The sequence below is a fragment of the Oncorhynchus keta genome, chromosome 3, assembly GCF_023373465.1.
Source record: "Oncorhynchus keta strain PuntledgeMale-10-30-2019 chromosome 3, Oket_V2, whole genome shotgun sequence".
Taxonomy (NCBI): Eukaryota; Metazoa; Chordata; class Actinopteri; order Salmoniformes; family Salmonidae; genus Oncorhynchus; species Oncorhynchus keta.
The window spans coordinates 19,245,495-19,266,931 of NC_068423.1; the positions used below are offsets into that span (position 1 = coordinate 19,245,495).

The 21,437-nt window shown below is 40.7% G+C and overlaps 1 protein-coding gene and 1 long non-coding RNA gene across 5 annotated transcripts; one reads left to right on the forward strand and one right to left on the reverse strand.

The window, feature by feature from the left end:
* Positions 1-2,605: 2,605 nt before the first annotated feature.
* LOC118368511 (uncharacterized) lies at positions 2,606-15,253 on the forward strand. The gene is made up of 3 exons (XR_004822359.2): positions 2,606-2,677; positions 4,322-4,391; positions 13,536-15,253. It is a non-coding gene; the product is annotated as an uncharacterized LOC118368511 (long non-coding RNA).
* LOC118368497 (inositol polyphosphate multikinase-like) lies at positions 6,554-21,408 on the reverse strand. 4 transcript variants are annotated; one of them, XM_035752655.2, is made up of 7 exons: positions 21,277-21,408; positions 20,481-20,648; positions 18,430-18,515; positions 17,536-17,632; positions 16,942-17,114; positions 11,652-11,733; positions 6,554-9,987 (listed from the first exon to the last, which is right to left on the reverse strand). In XM_035752655.2, the coding sequence occupies exons 1-7, from the start codon at positions 21,290-21,292 to the stop codon at positions 9,344-9,346; spliced, it is 1,266 nt and encodes a 421-aa protein (XP_035608548.1). In that variant the 5' UTR covers positions 21,293-21,408; the 3' UTR covers positions 6,554-9,343. The 4 variants fall into 4 exon arrangements, with proteins under 4 accessions (XP_035608548.1, XP_035608557.1, XP_035608537.1 ...); XM_035752664.2 differs by having other exon boundaries at positions 21,344-21,362; XM_035752644.2 differs by having other exon boundaries at positions 20,481-21,384.
* Positions 21,409-21,437: the final 29 nt, after the last annotated feature.

Genomic DNA, 21,437 nt, shown 5'->3' on the forward strand with positions numbered 1-21,437 from the left:
TTTGATAAGATATAGCTTGGTTTGTGAAAATATATGTCTCAAAAGTCTCCTGTGTATGTGTCAAAAGTGGATCTGCTGGGAAAGGACTTGAGTGAAAAACTGAAGTGCATCAATGTATGTTTCTCTAACCTGCAGTACAACTGAAGGCTAACCTTAACCCTTAAAGGAAGCAATCGTTAAGCTTAAACAATCTTCATATTTTTTATATGCAAATTGTGACCACAACTATGTTTGAGAAATCATTTGAATGGTGACTGGGGCCACATAATTGTTTATGTCATTAGGAACAGAGATACTTGTTTACACAGTCACCTAATATTCCACACGGAGGTGGATCTTCCTGTACATTGCCTCTTTAGGGTTATTTTTAGTGAAAGGATGGCCTGGAATGGCTGTTTAGATACACCTGTTGTCAAAAGCAGGCATAGCTGCGGGAAGATGTTTTGAGTAGGGGGGGCTGATTGTGTGTGTATACAATTTCTAATGTGATCAGTAGCCTAAACATAGGACAAGAGTCAGTAATAGTAATCACTGCAGCCTAAAGTCAATTTAAATAAATTTGCCAAAATTATACATTTTACTCCTGTCTCGACATCAATAATAGAATTCAAAATGCTTCACCTGAGAGCATGACTTAGCCACAGAGTATCATACGCTACTTTTAAAGCTGTGGATTGTTTCCGATCCATTTAGGCAGTGTATGTGGCAATGGGCCAAGCTGATTTTTGAGATACAGGTGTCAGTGAAAAGCAATTTATCTCAAGTATGTGTCAATGATAATGTGTCTTCAGTATCATTTGAAACGTGGAGCCAAGAAGAGGGAGAACAAACAAACAAAATGTCAAAACACAAAAATAAAAAAACACCATACAAATAGAAATAAAGAAAGGACTAAACATAACAGATTAAAGACAAATAGTTTTCAGTATTTCCAAATTAAAACCCTCTATTCAAATTTCCTTCTCAAAGGCCCCCATCCCAGAGGGAAACAGAGAAAAAGATGGAGCGTGGGCAATGTTATCTCACATTGTTGTTAATTAGCTCTTGCAAGTGGGAGATAGCATCTGACCAATTGACCAGAGTTTTGGGCTTGGCCCCACGAAGTCTGGCAGTGGATCTTTCCAGCTGCGCAATGTCCAAGTACATACGCAATCAACACCTTCAAAGGGCAATAACCGGTTCAAACCAACTCCTGAGAATAGTTTTTCTGTTGCCTGCTGTTAATGCAGCCATAACAATCCACCTCTCTTGATAAGATAACAGGGCTTTACAACCCAGCAGGAGGAGGGATGGGTAAATTGGTAGGCTTCTGCCAAGAATATCATTTAAAACACTAACAACATGAACCCAAAGAGGCTTTACTGGTACACAGCTCCAAAACATACAGTATGCATATAATTACCCACTTCAGATTGGGTATATTCATTACAATAATCACTATCCACAAGCTCCGTTTTGAACCTTCACTCTGGGGTTAAAGAAAACCTTTGAAATGAATAGTTTGATGGGCAAGAATTGCAAGTTGCATATCGTGGTCCAATACCATTCAAACCCTGCACGTTGTAGGTCCTTTTCCCAGATCCCCGTGGCAGGTAGATGTTTTACGTTATGAGTCACTGGCCTATCATATAGTGAGGACGCCGTTCTGTCTTTCCCCAGACATGAAAGCCGTTTCAGTGGGAGCTTGGCTTGGTGTCCTATTGTACACTGTAGGTTCTCCATGTTGAAAGGTGTCTGAGATTAAAAATAAAGACACAGGAAGAAACAGGGAGAGAATATGACTCTTTCAGATATCGAAAGGAACAAAGACCTTTCAGGTTGAACATATCCCTCAAAATGTTAATACCTTCCTTAGACCAAGGAGAGAATGTAAAGGGAATCAAATAATTCATCCAAAAGGGGGATCTGGGCCAGTTGTGCCCAGATAATTATTCATTTGGTACCAAACAGTCAACGCATTTTTTTAAATAATAAAGCCCATAAAAGATGAGGCCATTTTTTTCTTTATCCCAGAAGGTCCTGATTTCAAATTGGGTGAGACTTGGCCTCCTCTATTTTCCACCAAGGCACATCAGATGAAGAGTCAAGCCAAATAGTGACTTCAGCTGAAATGCCCAATAATAGAGTTTAATTTTGGGTACAGAGAGCCCTCCAAACTTTTTTGGGCTGTGGTAAGGTAGAGATGCTAATTCTAGGACATTTCCCATTCCAAATTACATTTCTCACCTTAAAGAATGAAGTTGGGGCAGGAAGAGGAAGCATTGAAAACAGGGAATTACTACGGAGGACATTCATTTTAATAACCAAAACTCTCCCATAAAGAGTAAATGAAGCGGAGACCATCTACTGAGATGTTTGTTTTTACTGTTTTCCTATTTTGCAATGAAATTCACATTAATGATGAGCTGCAAATTAGATCAAATTTGAATGCTGAGGTATGTAAATCCCTTATTTCTAAAGTGATCCTGTGTGCTCCCTCTCAGGCTGCTCATTATGGCGCACACCTGTCACCATCGTTACACACACCTGTGCGTCCACCTTGATTACCTGCCCTATATATGTCACTCCCTTTGTTCCTTCCCCAGGTGTTGTTTTTCTGTTCCAGTGTCATGTCTGTGCGCTGGTCACTGTCCGATCAAGGGGGCCGCCTTGAGTGGACATCGGCGCCTGGGGAACAGTGGGTTAACTGCCTTGCTCAGGAGCAGAACAACATATTTTTATGGGTCAAGGTCAGGGTTAGGATTAGGGGAAGGTTAGCTAAAAGGGTTGAGGTTAGGGGAAGGGATAACTAACATGCTAAGTAGTTGCAAATTAGCTCAAAAGTAGTAAGTAGTTGAAAAGTTGCTAATTAGCTAAAATGCTAAATATGAGATTCAAACACACAACCTTTGGGTTGCTAGACGTTTGCGTTATATGCCCAACCAACCACCATATTTTAGTTTTTGCCTTACGTTACCAAATGTCTTATGTAACCATACCAAGTGTAACATATCATACTAATTTTGGTGTCCGGATTTAGTTTACTATGTTACGTCTTGTCTATGAGACCAGGCTGATAGCACTGATTCTTCTGGATTTTCATGTTGGTTTTCATCATAAACACGTAAAAATCCAGAGGTTGCCTTCCAAAAACATCGGCAGGTAAGATGGTTTCCACAAGAAAGCACAGCCACAAAGTCAAAATGGTCTGTATTGTAGAAAATGAAAACAAACGTTTGCTTAATTTAAGGTTATGAATAAGGTTAGCCGTGTGGTTAAGGTTATGGCTAAGTTTAAAATCACATTTTAAGAAGATAAATTGTAGAAATGGGCAGGGGGTTATGACTTTGTGGTTATTGTAACTAATGACGAGCCGCGTAGATGGGGAGAGACAATCTGTCCAACCACTGACTATGTTAAGTATGACTTTAATTAGACATTTTACACCATTACTTGATGCTAATCTACCCAGACTCATTGAACATGTGTATTCACTCACTATTATTATTTTGTTGGGGTGTTTTAGAGATTTCAATTTGAATGGAGCTAGGCTAACACAACACTACTGTCCCCTCCAGCAGTTCAGTTCACATTGTCAGATCTCCCCTACTACCTTTCCAGACAGACAGACACAGAGCCAGTAATTGGACTGCTTCGTTTGTTCCTCCATGAATATTCAAGGTCTCGCACAAAACACAAACAACATAATACACATTTAAGAAATTCAATACCTGAGCCTGTTTATAAACACATTTTGAAGGCGAGGGAAGGGAGTCGGGATATTGTACAAAGTCACTGGCAGTAATGGTCCCCTGGAGACCCGCGTCTGAGAGGGATGCAGGTAGCAGACGGCCTCCATAATTCTGAATCTTTCAATTCAATCTGACAGAATCATTCCTACATGAGAGCTGTCAGCTCGGTGCGAGACGTATTTGTCAAATGTCATTCTTGGGGGCTCAGAGGGCACACTGAGTAAATTAAAAGGCTTGCCTACTAGGAGCAGAGGAAAAAAAGTCTATTCCCCCCACAGTGGAATTCTAACCCATATCATATGCATTCCTTGCTCTCCTTTTAGCCAGAGGCTTGCAGTAGATGGAGTCATTCCCCAACAGTACAGATCTTATTTACAGAGAGACAGCATTAGGATTCTAACATGTGCATTCTTCAAGCCTGTCTGTGCTATCAGTTAGGTTGTGAATAGGCCATTGAGACTGCACACCACCATCCATCTGCATTTAAAAAACGTATTGTGGGTATTAACATCTTCCACTGGCACTAACTAAACTAATACACTACTTTAGGGGTGATTGATACTGTAACTGTATGTTTGCTCTGGTTTCAGGTGTTTTGGCGCCATCAAGTGAAAACACTCTACAGAGCAACTAACTCCTGCCTCAAGATATGGACAGCAGGTATGGACTACTGTACGGGGTCCCCAGGACACTATATCTATCCGAATCTGAATATTTGTATAATTTCCAGACAGCATATAAACATTCTACGTGTACCCAGTCGTTATCATAACTGTTTTACAGAAGGAACAAAAAGTGTCCCGTCTGGACTCTGAATACAGACATAACTTAGAATTACTGAAAGATATATATTCCAGTGGGAATAGATGTGTTGTTCAGCTGTGGAGCTCTTACAATGTGTGTACTTTGTATACACAAATGCGTCTAACGGAAATGCACGAGGCCAAGGGTTCTCCAACCGGCGGCTTGCAATTTTCATTGTTGGACATAAAAAAGACTGTGAAACCCCCCAGGAAATCAGCTCCAAGTTATTTACATTTTAGAAATCTGTTCCCAAGTATTCCCACGCATAATAGAGGGACGTGTTCGTATACAAATGTAAGCAATGTTTGAAATGATTATCTTTAATCTGTTTGGGCTTCTTGCGGTCAATTTGCCATCTACAAATTATTTGTTATTATGTTCCGGCCTCCTGACCAACCACTCAAGAAATAAACGTCCACGGCTGAATCTAATTGATGATTCCTGCACTAAGCTACAATTAACATTGCCATAGCATCTCGTCTGAATGGCGGAAGCAGTTAACTGTCTGTATAACCTGGGTGGTTGGCGCCCTGAATGTTGATTGGCTTAAGTATAACTATGGTGTTTTCTCCCTAAAAGCTGGGCACAGATGTCAAATCAACGTCATTTCAGTGAAATGACGTGTAAAAAATTTTTTGGATTCAACCAGTGTGTGCCCAGAGGGCTGTTTCTTCTGACTGAATGCGAGTACTTAACTGTAATCGTCCTGGTCTGGGAAACAACTTGAAGACAAGACCTATGATGCAATGCCATTCAAGGCCGCCTACAGCAGCATAAACTGATGAAATGTTTTGATGTGTAAATCTAATGATCAAACACCTTGCGGGGGAATTAAAGAACAATAGCTGACTTCATGTGGAAAATGTACATTGCAGCGCCACCAAAAGGTACACACAGCAAGAATTAACAATAAACAGATTCAAAAATATTACATAGCAACTGTATTTTAGCTTACTCTTATGTGACTCTTATCCGTTTTCAATATGTCAACGCTGTCCGTTTTTTGACACATGATACAATGTGACGTGCTCAGGAGCATCGAAGGCCAAATTAAACTGTGGTAAGGTGAAATATTCATCTTAATCTCTGCTCCTCATAAATAGCTAAATCTCAGCAGGCAGGCAGAACCTGCAGACGGTGACCATATGGGCAGCAGCAGCAGCAGCAGCAGGCCCGGTCTACACAAGTCATCTCACCACACCGCTCCTACACAGCTCTCCGGTGTTTCCTGATGCATTTCAGACCAACTCATCTGTGAGAATCCATTTCAAATCATGTCTTGATGACTATGAGCCACAGTATTGCCTGTTACAACCATTGGGTTCAACTATTCTACCTCAAACAGTTTTACATCTGTGCTGTCTGTTCTGGCAGCGCCTGACTTCCAAGCATAATGTGTCTTGGACTGGTACATCTCTGCTCAGTGAACAGAGAGAGAGATCTTGTCATTGCTCTGGGGTTGCGTGCCGTGTGGCGGGGCTGTGGTGACATCAAGCAGGCAGTGTGTCACTCCTGTCCTCCCAGGGCTAAGAGCCAGATGCTGTTGAAGGTCTCTCCTATCCTCCCGTCGTTCTCCTTAACCCCCAGTGGAAAGACACCAGGCCGTTGAAAGGAAACATGGCACACCTCTGGGCCCCCAACATACTACTAAGCCTTCAGTAGCACCAACTCCTCAGGCAGTAGGCTACCTCTGTCACATTCACGGCCCTATTGTATACTGGCTCATTCATGTAACTGCATGTCTTTTTAAAAATATATATTTTTTAATGGTGCTGAAACCACAGAAGTGCTACATTGAGATGATATGGTAGCTATAGAGAGGACAAGGTGAGATCAGTAACTAAAAATGGGCTAAATGAGCCAGTGACGCGGCAAAACCTGAGGCTCTTGTCAACAAATATTTTCAGCACTCACGTTATACTGTAAGTCATGTCTTTATTTCATCTGCACATAAATGAAAAATGGGAGTGAGGAGAAAATGCATTGATTCAAAGACTACAAGGTAAAACAACCAGATGTTCATTGGGAATACATTTTATTAGTAATAATATTTATCTGCCAAATATACAGCCATTATTGAATCCATCTACATATAATACATATTAATATAGGTCATTTACAAAAGTAGTAATTAGTAATCAATTTCAATCCGATATGAGAGAAACAGCAGATACGTCATCATTTCCCCCATGTTACTGTATACGTCAGAACTGATGGGCTTTCCCTCAGGACGGACAGACAGCAGAGCCAATGAGGAGGAGAGGATACATGGGGTATTTCCAACATTATGACAGCACTGACACTAATGCATATTATTCCAGACCACAGGAAGAAGCATGAAACCCAGGGCTCGTATTTACAAAGTGTCTCAGTAGGAGTGCTGATCTAGGACCATATGTTTCTCATTATGCAAATCTTAGGCAAAATTGATCCAATATCAGCACACTGAGAGTCTTTGTAAATAAGGGTCCAGAACAATAATTACAAGCTGGAAAATAATCTGATTCCACTAATCAAATATTTGATTACTTAGCTACAGTTTGCAACAACAAAAAGAAGGGTTTAAGTGTTTGCAAAACAGAGAAATTGACAACAACATTCTCACTTCTGATTGGCTGAAGTCTAAAGACAAAATCCAGTCTTGCCACATTTCTATCAGGTATTATAGAAAACAACTTACACAACTTTTCCACACAGGGAAAGTCATTGGTTAGTTCACAGCAAAGGAACAGATTTTATACATTGGCTATATGTGTTTTTCAGTGCATTATTGAACAAAACAAAAAAGAACAGCAGACTTAAGCAAATACAAAACAAACATTTGTTAACTTCCTGTCCATTAACTATTCAAAAGACACAGGTTTACCCTTAAAATAGAACTGGTGTGTAAACAAGATCACAGATCATTGTAGAACAACGCATAATTGACTGTACCAAGATGTAATGTACAGTCCTCGTACAGAGTAAAATGCATCACAACCACAACGTCTAAAGGAGCTGCAGAGGATGTCAACTGTAAACAACCATCTCAGAGGTACCTTATTCTGGAACGATTTGCACCACTGTGCTTCCATATACACAGACCACTCATAGCACATCTATAAACACGACATTAGCATAAGCCTATATGTTATGACATGTTGAATTTAAAGTGCTTATAGGTTGTTTATGAGTACTTCATGAAGATGAGAGTTACTGTAATGTGAATCAGTATCTACAATTTAGAGAATTTTGCTAAAACAAACAATGCCCGGGTGCAAAATGCTGAAGCTGGTCGCTTGCTAAGGAGTTGGAACCATAACAAAGACATTATGAGTAAATGTAACAATGTAAAAGCTGCCAGAATGACAAATGTCTGAAATTAACAAGAAACAAGTCAGTGATAACAACTGTGAAATATCTTCAAAAGACTGTAAACATTTCTCATAAAGGTTCTTCCTCTTTACCATTTCAAATATGTACTAAATTGTCAAGTTTAGAGTATCATCCCAAATTAGTTTGTGTCTATTGGTATTAGTTTTAAATCAAACACAGAAATGGAGCATTGTCTGCATATCTTTGAAAATATATGCATATCTTTTGTTAAAAAAAAAAAAAAATCATCATAGACATTCTATAGCTATCATGGTTAAGAGGAAGCAAATGGAAAACATTTCTTTTCACCAAAAAAAAAAAAAAAAAAGACACCATCTTGATAGGGACATCACACTGTGGAACCACTGTCAGGGAACTGACAACACCACAAGGATCTAATTCACTTCCAGGTCTTCAAGTTTAGGACACTAGCCACACCTTGCCCTCTCTCCGAAAACCACCAGTACTTTGGCATTCTAACATGAATCACTAGATCAACAAACTCAATCTCTCTCTGGTCAGTTTGTTAGTTCATTATCAGAGTAGCGTATTGCATTTCTTTACAATTAAAACAGACCACGACAGTGTCAAGTGGGCAGAGGGAGGACAATCCATGTCATCTTAATCTGTCGTGGATAGATGTGGGATGTGACGACTAACGAGGAGCTTCGTTCTGGTACACTGACTTCTCACTTGGACAAATCACCATTTCGCAGGTGCTCGCATCTTTCAAATTGCAGAAGGGAAAGGGACATTTGGCCCATAGACTTGCCTGAAACTTGCAGAGTTTCAATTTTTTCTGTGTGTGTGGGGGGGGACCCTCACAAGTCACATTATTATCTTTCTCTTAACATCTCCTCCCAGAACCTAAATGACCATCTGATGCAATTATGCAAGATTTTTTGTTCTGTTTTTTTATTGTTTGTTCTGGGTAACATCATTTAAAAAGTAGCATTGCAAGGACACTGGTTTTAAGAAGAACAGGCAATTTGTCAGCAAAATATATAGAGAACAGCAATGCTAAAATGACTTAATCTGTACTGTATGAGTATAATAACTTGGATAAAATGTTCATCATTCTGTCAACGTTCTGGGAAAATTTAAGACAAACGGATGTGAAATCTGAGATCTGAAAAGAAGACTTGAGCAAAATGGTATAAAAACATATGATCAGCAAGCCAACAAATCAAGGGTACTCTTTAGAGATGATCCTGTGAGTAAAGGTTACAGTCATTTACCTGAGTTAGATACCTGTTAACAGTGGTTAAAAATCAAGAAGCACATACATCAGACAAAGAGTTATGGAGAAATGACTTCATCGATATAGTGCATATAGTGCAGAGAATCACAGGGCGAGGGGAAGAGAGACTGGGGGCGCTACAACTCCTCCATTCACACAGTAAAACACAGATGGATACACTTAACCAATGGACAGGCAGAGACACCACTGAAGGTTATTGGTGGAGGATCTGCTGCAGCACCTCCAGCAAGTGTTTCAGGCCATAGATGTAGCCTCGGTCCTGGCTCTCACTGGGGAAGACGTGGGCAAAGTCAATCATCCTCACCTCCACATCGCTGGCCCTCTGCTCTGGATGCGGTTCCCCCCGGCCTCCCTCCCCCACCCCAGCCTCTTCCAGTTGGGCTTTGATACCGTTGCCATTGGGTTGTTCTGCTGACACCAGACCTGAGCACTTCCACGTGCTGTTGTCCTCCTGGGGGTTGGGGCCTGTGGTGATGGCTCCGGTGGCATTGCCATGGTGACCCCGGGTGCAGCCCTTCTTGTACATGGCATACATGGTGGACAGGCTGTAGTCAAGCGGCATGGCAACCTGGATGTTGTTGTTGTATTCCAACACTTCTTCATTGGGCTCGCAGCAGGCATCAGCGGAAGACATAGTCTTCTCTGGGGGGCCCCTGAAGACATGGCCCTCAGGGCTGGGAGGGGACAGGCCCTCGTATACAAACAACAGAGAGCTGGCGTAGAAGGTTAACTGGCTCTGGCCCTCGAACCATCGCAGGATGTTCTGGACCTTCAGGATACTGGCAGCAATGGCATCTTTTCTCAGACTCCTCCCATTAGAGAAGAATTTGGATAAACCTGGGAGAGGAACGGGAAAGGAAATTGTTGTTGTTGAGGAATCCAATGTTAACTGATAAGAAATAGACGATGCCTGAAGCTTTTTCTTAATTGAGAGCAAGTTTAGCTAGTGACTACAACCTACACCAGGTGTCTCCAATTACATTTAACTCAGCCCAGTCAAAACTGTTCGCTGCTCTGGCCCCCCAATGGTGGAACAAACTCCCTCACGACGCCAGGACAGCGGAGTCAATCACCACCTTCCGGAGACACCTGAAACCCCACCTCTTCAAGGAATACCTAGGATAAGTAATCCTTCTCACCCCCCTTTTAAGATTTAGATGCACTATTGTAAAGTGACTGTTCCACTGGATGTCATAAGGTGAATGCACCAATTTGTAAGTCGCTCTGGATAAGAGCGTCTGCTAAATGACTTAAATGTAATGTAAATGTATACAGAAGATGGCCCTATTTGGTAAAAGGCCAAGTCCATATTATGGCAAGAACAGTTCAAATAAGCAAAGAGAAATGACAGTCCATCATTACTTTAAGACATGAAGGTCAGTCAATCTGGAAATTGTCAAGAACTTTGAAAGTTTCTTCAAGTGCAGTCGCAAAAACCATCAAGCGCTATGATAAACTGGCTCTCATGAGGATCGCTACAGGAAAGGAAGACCCAGAGTTACCTCTGCTGCGGAGAATAAATTCATTAGTTACCAGCCTCAGAAATTGCAGCCCAAATAAATGTTTCAAAGTTCAAGTAACAGACACATCCCCTGTTCAGAGGAGAGTGCATGAATCAGGCCGTCATGGTCGAACTGCTGCAAAGAAACCACAACTACAGGACACCAATAAGAAGAAGAGACTTGCTTGGGCCAAGAAACACAAGCAATGGACATGAGACTGGTGGAAATCTGTCCTTTGGTCTGATAGTTTATAGTTTCAACCGCTGTGTCTTTGTGAGACGCGGAGTAGGTGAACGGATGGTCTTTGGTCTGATAGTTTATAGTTTCAACCGCTGTGTCTTTGTGAGACGCGGAGTAGGTGAACGGATGGTCTTTGGTCTGATAGTTTATAGTTTCAACCGCTGTGTCTTTGTGAGACGCGGAGTAGGTGAACGGATGGTCGCTACATGTGTGGTGATGAAGGAGGTGTGATGGTGCTTTGCTGGTGACACTGTCTGATTTATTTAGAATTCAAGGCACACTTAACCAGCATGGCTACCACAGCATTCTGCAGTGACACCATCCCATCTGATTTGCACTTAGTGGGACTACCATTTGTTTTTCATCAGGACAATGACCCAACACACCTCCAGGCTGTGTAAGGGTTATTTAACCAAGAGAGAGAGAGTGATTTAGTGCTGCATCAGATGACCTGGCATCCACAAATCACCTGACCTCAACCCAAATGATTTGGGATGAGTTGGACGGCAGAGTAAAGGAAAAGCAGCCGACAAGTGCTCAGCATGTGGGAACACCTTCAAGACGGTTGGAAAAGCATTCCTCATGAAGCTGGCTGAGAGAATGCCAAGCTGTCATCAAGGCAAAGGGTGGCTACTTTGAAGAATCTAAAATATATATTGATTTGTTTAAAAGTATATGCTCCGCGGGCAGCCTATTGATATAGACAGAAGGATATAATGTGTATTTTGTGACAGGAGTATTATTGTTTTACGAGCTCACCATCTTTGATGGTGTCCTTGAGAAGGCCTCGCCCGTAATGTTGATCATACGAGTGATATTCGTCAGAGTTCACCTTGTACACCTGGAGGGTTAGAAAGACAGAAGAATTAACATTAACAGGAAGAAACAGATGCAGTACATCGGCCTGTTTTCACTCAAAAGCAAAGCTGCACAACTTCGAAAGGAGATGTCTCTATATAAACGTTCAACTCAACGTGGCCTCTCCATGATAGAATCACGGGTGGAATACGCCCTCTGCTGGAGAAATTATGTATAAACACAAACTGCTCAAAAACAACACACATACAGGGGGGCAGGAATTATTGGATCTCTTTAGAAAAAAGATGAGCAAAAAAAATACAATTATTTTTTTTTTTTACAAAAACAAATCATTGATGGATTTGCTACATTTGCATATCTATATATATATATTTTTAAATATATATATATTTTTTGCATTATTTGTTAAACAAAATCTCTTATTCTGAGCAATTGTATTAGCATCAAATAATTGTAAATGTTTTTGAGCATACTATATAGCTCAGTATTTGTATTTAGTCTTTTTTTCTCATCTTTATCAAGGGATCCTATAATTCCAGACCCCACTGTAATGTGACATAATGTACAGTACTTGTTTCTGTGATATTAATAGCAACGCGAGTAGAACTCAGTCTGAGGACACATTAATTCTATGTCCATGCTGAGAGGAGCAGAACTATTTACCAGAGGGATTCCTGCCTCTATCACTGCAATCAGGAACATCATTATCAGTAATGAGTCTCATCACCCTGTGGTCACACACTGCAGACAAGCAGATTTTTCCATGCTCCGAGCCAAAAAGCCTTTGCCCCCCCCCCCCTGGGAAACCTACAAACCCTGCTCCTCAGATGCTCCTTGACTACAGAGTATGTCAGTGAATGACTCGTACTGCAGGAGGTATGCATTCTTACAAAGCCTAGGCTATAATTAAGCAATAAGGCCTGGGGGGGGTGTGGTATATTGCCAATATACCATGGCTAAGGGTTGTTCTTAAGGACGACAACAGAGTGCCTGGATACAGTCCTTAGCCGTGGTATATTGGCCATATACCACAAGCCCCCGAGGTGCCTTATTGCCATTATATACTGGTTACCAACATAGTTAGAGCAGTAACAATACATGTTTTGTCATACCCATGGTCATACCCACCGTATGTCTGAGATACCATGGCTTTCAGCTAAATCAGCATTCAGGGCTCAAACCACCCAGTTTATAATGGATCTTATTCACTTACTAGTTTAGTTCATTAGGATCCCCATTAGCTACTGCACATGCAGCAGCTACTCTTCCTGGGGTCCACATAAAACATACAAACATATGACAAAGTACAGAACAGCCATAGACAAGGACAATAAATGATCATTTATCATTTTAACATGAAAAAAAGGTCATAAGAGTCATATATTGGAAAGACAGACGACAAAAATACTTTACAGACTGATACATATTCTTATATACAGTTAAATTTGATCTTTACAAAGAGGTACAAGATGTTTAAACGTTTTTTTGTTTTTTTAAAGCTAAACTTGTTTTTTGCCTCTGGTGGCAGAGCATTCCAAGAAAACATTATACATAAGTGAGAAACACACCATGTTTACTAGTAAGAGGAGTGGTGAGGTGGGTGAGTAGACAGACAGCATGGTATGGCTGAGCTTAGTGCAGATCCTGGGCCAAAACTAGCAATATATATAGACTCCTGAAGTGAAAACTAAACCGGTGGTCCTCAACATCACCGGATCATTTATTTGCTGGTCGAATAGAGTTTGTGCTGTACAGTTCGTATTCCAATGAGACAAACAGACCATGTAGCCTAACTGAAGCATGCTCACTGTTTATACTCCACAGCGTGGGACTGACGGAGAAGAACAGTTATCATGTTACCACCATGACCCTCAGAGATCTGTGAGGAAAAGCCAGAGGAGAGGACGGCATAATGGTGACTGGGATAAAAGGAGAGTCAACAGATCTGAGATCAGTCAGAAGCGAGCTCCATGCTGTTCTACTGATGGATGGAGGCTTCCTATTACTGACCTCCATAGAGGCTAAACACTGAGCACGGCTTAACTGTCTACGAGAATGTATCAGTCTCAAGCTTGTGACTTTTGAAAAATATTATTAAAATGTTCAATAAAACTATAGAGCATGTGGCAGTCCAGCTGTATTGAAATCCTTGCGAATGGAATTTCACCAATTTGTAAGTCGCTCTGGATAAGAGCGTCTGCTAAATGACTTAAATGTAAATGTCATCGTTTAACAAAGTTTAAGAAAATGTATGTTTAGAGTTTAACAGATGCCAAAGACTGGAAGCTGCTCTATACTTAGTCCACTAAAAACACAACAATCAAATGAAAATCTAATTTTATTGGTCACGTACACATATTTTGCAGAGGTTAATCGCAGGGGCAGAGAAATGCTTATATTCCTAGTTCCAACAGTGTAGCATACATAACAACACACACAAATAGTCATTTTTGAATGACTACCTCATCTCTGTACCCCACACATTCAGATAATTGTATGGCCCCTCAGTCGAGCAGTGAATTTCAAACAGAATCAACCACAAAGACCAGGGAGATTTTCCAATGCCTCGTAAAGAAAAGCACCTATTGGTAGATGGGTCAAAATAAAATAAGCAGACATTGAATATCCCTTTCAGCATGGTAAAGTTATGATTTACACTTTGGATGGTGTATCAATACACCCAGTCACTGCAAAGATACAGGCGTCCTTCCTAACTCCGTTACCGGAGAGGAAAGAAACCACTCAGAGATTTAACTATGAGGACAATGATGACTTTAAAACATAGTTTAAAAGGGATACTTTGGGATGCTAGCAGATACCCATAGACGTCCAATCATTGTGCCAACGCTAGTTAGCATTGGCTCATGAAACTACCTCAAACGTCCTTCATACTAGACAGAGACGAGTTCATTTGACTCTGGGGGAGTAGATTAGGGGCCTCATTAACAGGATACTTTGGGATTTTGGCAAACTAACTGTTTTAAAGTCACCATTTGCCTCATGGTTAAGTCCCTGGCAGTTTCCTTCCTCTCCGGCAACTGAGTTAGGAAGAACGCTTGTATCTTTGCAGTGACTGGGTGGGGAAGTACATAAAAGGCCTCAATGCCAAAATCTCCAAGTTGAAAGGAGAAAACTGAGGATGGATCAAAAACATTGTAGTTATTACTCCACAATACTAACCTAATTCACATAGTGAAAAGAAGGAAGCCTGAACAGAATAAAACATATCCATAACATGTCTGTAACAAGGCACTAAAGTAATACTGCAAACAATGTGGCAAAGCAATTAATTTTGTCCTGAATACAAAGTGTTGTGTTTGGGGAAAATCCAATACTACCTATTAGCGAGTACCACTCTCCATATTTTCAAGCAAAGTGGTGACTGCATCATGTTATGGGTACAGTGCCTTGCAAAAGTATTCATCCTCTTTGGCGTTTTTCCTATATTGTTGCATTACAACCTGTAATTTAAAAGGATTTTTATTTGGATTCATTGTAATAGACATAAATGATATAGTCCAAATTGGTGAAGTGAAATGCAAAAAAATAACTTGTTTCAAAAAATGCAAAGAAAATTACAAACAGAAAAGTGGTGAGTGCATACAGTGGGGCAAAGAAGTATTTAGTCAGTCACCAATTGTGCAAGTTCTCCCACTTAAAAAGATGAGGCCTGTAATTTTCATCATAGGTACACTTCAACTATGACAGACAAAATGAGAGAGAAAGAAATCCAGAAAATCACATTGTAGAATTTTTTATGAATTGATTTGCAAATTATGGTGGAAAATAAGTAAGTATGATGAAAATTACAGGCCTCTCTCATCTTTTTAAGTAGGAGAACTTGCACAATTGGTGGCTGACTAAATACTGTAGGTAGTTCTGTCGTTTAGATGTTTTTTGTCTATTAAAGGTTCTGTATTATATTATGTGTTGTGTGGACCCCAGGAAGAGTAGCTGCTTTTGTGATCCTAATAAAATACCAATAACAAATGCACCTAAATTATCCTTCCAGTCTCTAATCCTGCCACTGTGCATTGTGTTGTATGACAAAAAAATGGCACATTTTAGAATGGCCTTTTATCATCCCCAGGACAAGCTGCACCTGCTGTTTAATCAGCTTCTCAGCACCTGTCAGGTGGATGGATTCTCTTGGCAAAGGAGAAATGCTCACTACCAGGGACGTAAACACATTTGTGTACAGAATTTGAGCGAAATAAACTTTTTGAATCCATCCATTTCTGGGATCTTTTATTGCAGCTCATGAAACATGGGACCAACAATTTACATGTTGCGTTCATATGTTTGTTTAGTGTCAATGGAGTTGAGCTCTGGCAAAAGATCTCAGTTTTTCTTTAAACTTAATTTTTCAACCTTGACAGAAATAAACGATTGATATAATGAACACAGTGGAAATCAGAACTAAACAACCCTTCATATAGAAACAACCTCACATTCTGCCCTTACCCTACCGTTACAGTCTTAATGGTTACTAAATGCCAAGTCAATACTAATGATTATCTAATAGGCGGTTACTCTGCAATTGTTGCCCAAAGCTTTATGGGAATCTCAGAACACGGTCATTCAACAGCAAGCAGAAACAGAAAGGTGGAACAGCAATCAGGAACTCCCCAGTGAACTAACAACGTTAAGCTCATGGAATGATTTGCATGATATTGATCAATGGATGCCAGGTTTGTCCTAAGGTAACTTTAATACACTAAAGTAGCTCATCATTAACTAGTAGTCAATGATTTATGATATGATGAAGATACAGAAATGACTTTGTTTAGCTTTCTACCTAGCGCTGTATAATAAACAACTTCTATATTTGTATGAGCGGTATTCATTCATTTTTGATAGGCTACTTGATGAAGCATATGTTGTTAGCCAGCCCAGCAATGCTTTATGTGCTATTGTCTTGAGAAAATAAACCCTCAATTGTCTGCTCACATACTTGTGAATAGTTGCATTATTCAGGAGTGTAACTTGGTTTAGATGAGAAATTGCTCACTAAGTTGATTAATAGTTTGTTAAAGGATGCTAATGGCTACTGCGATATTTACTGTAAATATTGCTGCCGAGCAAGAATGCTGAGTTGCCAAGCTGTACTTTAAATTGAAAAGTAGAAATATCTTTACGACATCTCCCTCTCAATAAAATGACATTAGCAGTTGGAGAGCCCTTCTCAACCCAGTGGGAGGGACTCATGAGGCTGAAGAGGAAGACTCACCCTCATTCCGAGAAGCAGGAAGCCAATCTCCTCCATGAGAGGGTACTTCTTGATCTGCTGGTCCCGCTTCTCTTGGGAGGCGTAGGGGTCGTAGCTTTTCTGGCCGATCTTGACATCCATAATACAAGGCTTCTGGAACCGCCGAGTCACGTCCTCCAGTTTCAGGTACAACTCTGTGATGTCATCAAAGGGCGCAGAAACATGGCATGAGAGGCGATAGAGATTTAGAAATATAAAATCAACACATTTAGCCACTAGAATGATAGAAGAGGCAGTGTTTCACCCCTACAGCCATACAGTACTTCTAGTAGCAAAGCACTGCCATGATTATACACCGGATGGGTCTAATCCTGAATGCTAAGTGGTTAAAACCGCGTTCCTGCCGGTGTATTATTTGAACAGAGTGCTGTCCTAGGATCAGTTTCTGCCTTTTAGATCCAAATGACTTATGATTTCATGGGCAGGGAAGACCTGATCCTAGATTAGCACTCCTCCTCAGAGTTCCTTTATGAATACAGGCCCTGGTACATGTTGAAGTAATGTTGAAATAATGTCCCAGGGACGTTTAATGATTTCTTATGGACCGGTGTTTACCGTTAGGAGATTCAGGCGAGGACCAGGTGCCAAAGTATTTAGGGAGGTGACGCTGGAGGTCCAACAGGCACGGGTCGCCACAGTCCTCAGCGTAGATCTGGAAGAAGCAAATGAGCTCATGTGACGGAACTAATCACCATCTCTATGTGGGAATGTCAGTGTCTTATTTGATGAGGCTGTTGTTTAACCAACATGGCACATGTAGGGGTGGCACCTCGGCTTTTCATTAGAAGTAACGCATAGTACAATAAAAAACTATTTTCTTTCCCTTTTATAGTTCACTACCATGAAATGATGGTGGAAGTAGCCAAGTTGAACTACTAATACATGATTCCTCTGTAAGAGAGTGTTTCCAAAGCAACCATTTCATCGTGTGGACATGTAGTCCACTACAACAATAGGGGAGTAAGCGGGTTCCGGTGGAAAGCCCTCATAACCCTCTGGCTAAATGTCGCAGTGGACACGTCGAGACAAACACCTTTCAGAAGCCCTTCAATAAACAGATAGCCCACTGGTTTATATGCAGAGAGTGTGCCGACCGTACCCAGTGAGTTAGTAAAGACGTGGACTACATTACTGTGTTGCCTGCTAGGCTTCCTCAATAGCTACTCAGGGAGAATGAGAGATAGAGGGGTTTTTAGGACTATTCACTCACTTTCTATTAACTCATTTAAATCTACACATTAACTTGAACATAACATAAACTGACATGGGAATGTTGTTCCCGAGTACATAAACATTTTGTGGACATTAAAGGGATGACTTCTTGCGGACTTCGTGTAGAAGGGAGAGTCATTTCATAGAGAATACTGTACTGTAAAAAAATTGTTGTACTTTCAGATAACATCACATTTTTCTTCATTTTTTCCAGCATCAAAGTATGTGGATGGTTACCTTGCTGTAGAACTGCATCTCTCTAGGACCTCTGGGAGGGGGCTGGAGCTGTTTGAGTACTGTGCCATCAGGATGTTGCAATATGCCTGTTGTAACAAAAGTTGTGGGTCATTCTGACACTTAGTAAAGATCTAGTACTGGTTGCCACAAAGGCCTAGTTCGAATAATTCAAAAATACATCCTTCCTCTTCCGACTTAATAATTACTGATCAGACATGCCTATGTGGCTGAGGGGGGCCTAGCTTTCACAACTGTGCAACCATGTTAGATTTGTAGATATTTCAAGAGAGAAAGGAAGGATACATTTCTAAAGAATTCAGACAGGGCTAGGGTTGCAAAGCTACTGGTCATTTACCAATGTTACCACAATCTTCTGTACTGTTGCTTTTTAACAGGTAATCTATGGCAATCTAGGTCATTTATACATAAATCCCTTTTTAAATAAATTCATATTGTCTGAGTTTCCAGTGGATAGGCCATATGGTTCAAGAGAAAAAAAGAGCAGAATTCAGGAAAAAAAAGCATCTAATCAACAATGGTATTATTTTGAATTAACTCTGCCACTCTTCCAACTATTGACTTTATTCACAACTGCCACTAGTTTGGTGCCAAAACATGTACAACAAAGAAATTGACAGTCAAATAAAAAAAGATATGAGGGGTTCCGCAATAAATATCCTTTTATTAAACATCACTGCTATTCACTAAGTTGATGGTTTATATTTAGGATAATGTTTTACAGTTGTCATTCTATTTGTTTATTTTAAAATCATCTTATTTGATTATTTTACATGTGATAAAGCCACACAGAGAGCCAGAGATAATTACAGACACCTGGGATAATCTGAAGTACCCAAAAATGCCACTAGATTTCATCAGATTTGAAAGTTACAAAAATGTATACAGTAATATACACCGTACCTTTGCAAACCCAGACAGGGCCAAACAGATTGCCATTTGGACACCTGTAATACCTAACTGAGAAGTGCAAAGGTTAACTTGTGTTTTACATGAAGTCATAAAACGATGGATCTTATAGAAAAACACCTGAACACCAGTAACCTATAAAGTCTGACACTATACACTCACTGTGTGAGACTGCTCTAATATAAGATAAGAGTTGGTAAAAGAGGTGGACCACACTCCTCTCTGAGATATGTCAGAGTTTGACTGCCTCGGGCGCAGCTTGAATCTTACAACTGAAATTGTGAAATGGTAGGAAATAAACACTCCAAGTGTCAGTGTTTAATCAACTCAGAGGTCAGCTGTATCAAGAGTCTTATGTGACCTAAATACAAATGTGACACCTATTCCCACCTGAGTGTAGGATTCAACTGAAAGGCTCTTAGCAGAGACAACCAGGAATCCCATTTACACTGGTGCTCTGTCACCGTCTCCCAGGCCAGAAATAATACATTGGTTCTTCCCACTCTTGAGAGTTCAGTTTTAGTTATTCGGTTGCAAAACATTTCTTAAACAGAAGCAAACAAAACGAAAATGGGGAGAGAACTACCTGAATTTGTCCAATAGAAACTAGTTTTAACTGTTTGGCTAATGATTACAACCCTGGATTTCAGTTCCTACATTACAATAGTTAGAGAGCTGATACTACATGCATCAACCCAAGTACACAAAAGGCTTCAAGCAGGTGCTCTATTCTGTTATTGACTGACATGATGAAACCTATAACAGTGGCTTCCTTGCTCAGGACTCTTGTCCTGGAGATAAATTATCCCGGAAAGACAGTGTAGTCTACTTCTGTCAGCTTTTCAGAAGTATTGTTATTGAATATATATGCCATTTTAGCAGACGCTTTTATCCAAAGCGACTTACAGTCATGTGTGCATACATTCTACTTATGGGTGGTCCCGGGAATCGAACCCACTACCCTGGCGTTACAAGCGCCATGCTCTACCAACTGAGCTACAGAAGGACCAAAGGAGAGCTATTCCACCATGCAGACCAAGATTACACAATAAAACGCCACTCACTAGTGGATAAACATGCACCGTGGCGAAAGGAAAACACATTTGATAAGTCCAGTCACTGACCTACTTTATCAACGCCATACTTATGACCGGCCACCTGATGGGAGAGCGGAACACATCCGTTCAGGTGCGCCGCCTGCGATCCTCCCTGAGCGTTCTTCTCCTTCACCGAGCCGGAGAGACAAGTGCCCAGGTTCACCATGGGTCTATTGATTTCCAGTCTTCCCAAAGCTAAAGATGAGTCCATTATCTGATGTTGAGTTGACATTCACAATTCAATGGCTTTCAATAAAATAAAATAGGTAAATCTTTAATTCACATGTTGATATCAGTTTGGTAATCTAAGCAACCCCCAACACAATTTCGAGCACCGAGGGGTGTCATCGAATTCGTCAAATGGGCTCGCGTTCAGCACTAAGTCTAACCTAGTATTTAAAATGTAGCAAGGCTCCAAAAGCACTGCTACAATGAGTTTCATATCTTGGTCGGCAACATTAATACAGTCTGGCCACATCCCACTTCCTCAAGAGAGACGTATACACACACTGCTCTCCCGAAACTGTTTTGATGACACAATACCTATATTTGCGCGCAATGTCGAAATGTGGAATTTCCTTTAAACTACTTATAGCGCGACCCGTTTAGATTGCTATTTTGAAAACACATACATTACAAACAAGCCCCGTTGTTTGCTGCTTACATTACACGTCCCACAATGCTAAAAGACAGGCTGCTAATAGTGACATCACATCTGACGTACAGGCTCCTTGACCCAAAATTGTTTATCAATTAAAAAAACAGCATGGGAAAGAATATAATGTCGGACACGCTATCGATGTCTTTAAAGAGTTGCAAGGACCTTCACATTCGAACATTATCCAATGTGTGTGGCTGGGCGGCTATTCCATCAAGCAAGCTAACGTTACCTAACAACACTTTCGACACTGCCCATACTGTCGCAATTATATCTACTTCTGGCAACAGCTACAGCGCAGTGGCTTTTCCATCACTGTCGAAAAC

What these genes read in the sequence shown, in the direction of transcription:
- LOC118368497 (XM_035752644.2), bottom strand. Translation starts at nt 20,685, where the DNA reads ATGTCAACTCAACATCAGATAATGGACTCATCTTTAGCTTTGGGAAGA. An exon ending in AGATGCAGTTCTACAGCAAG is followed by an intron (nt 17,633 to 18,429) that starts GTAACCATCCAC and finishes TGCTTCTTCCAG; the next exon opens with ATCTACGCTGAGGACTGTGG. An exon ending in TCCTGCTTCTCGGAATGAGG is followed by an intron (nt 11,734 to 16,941) that starts GTGAGTCTTCCT and finishes CTAACCCTCCAG; the next exon opens with GTGTACAAGGTGAACTCTGA.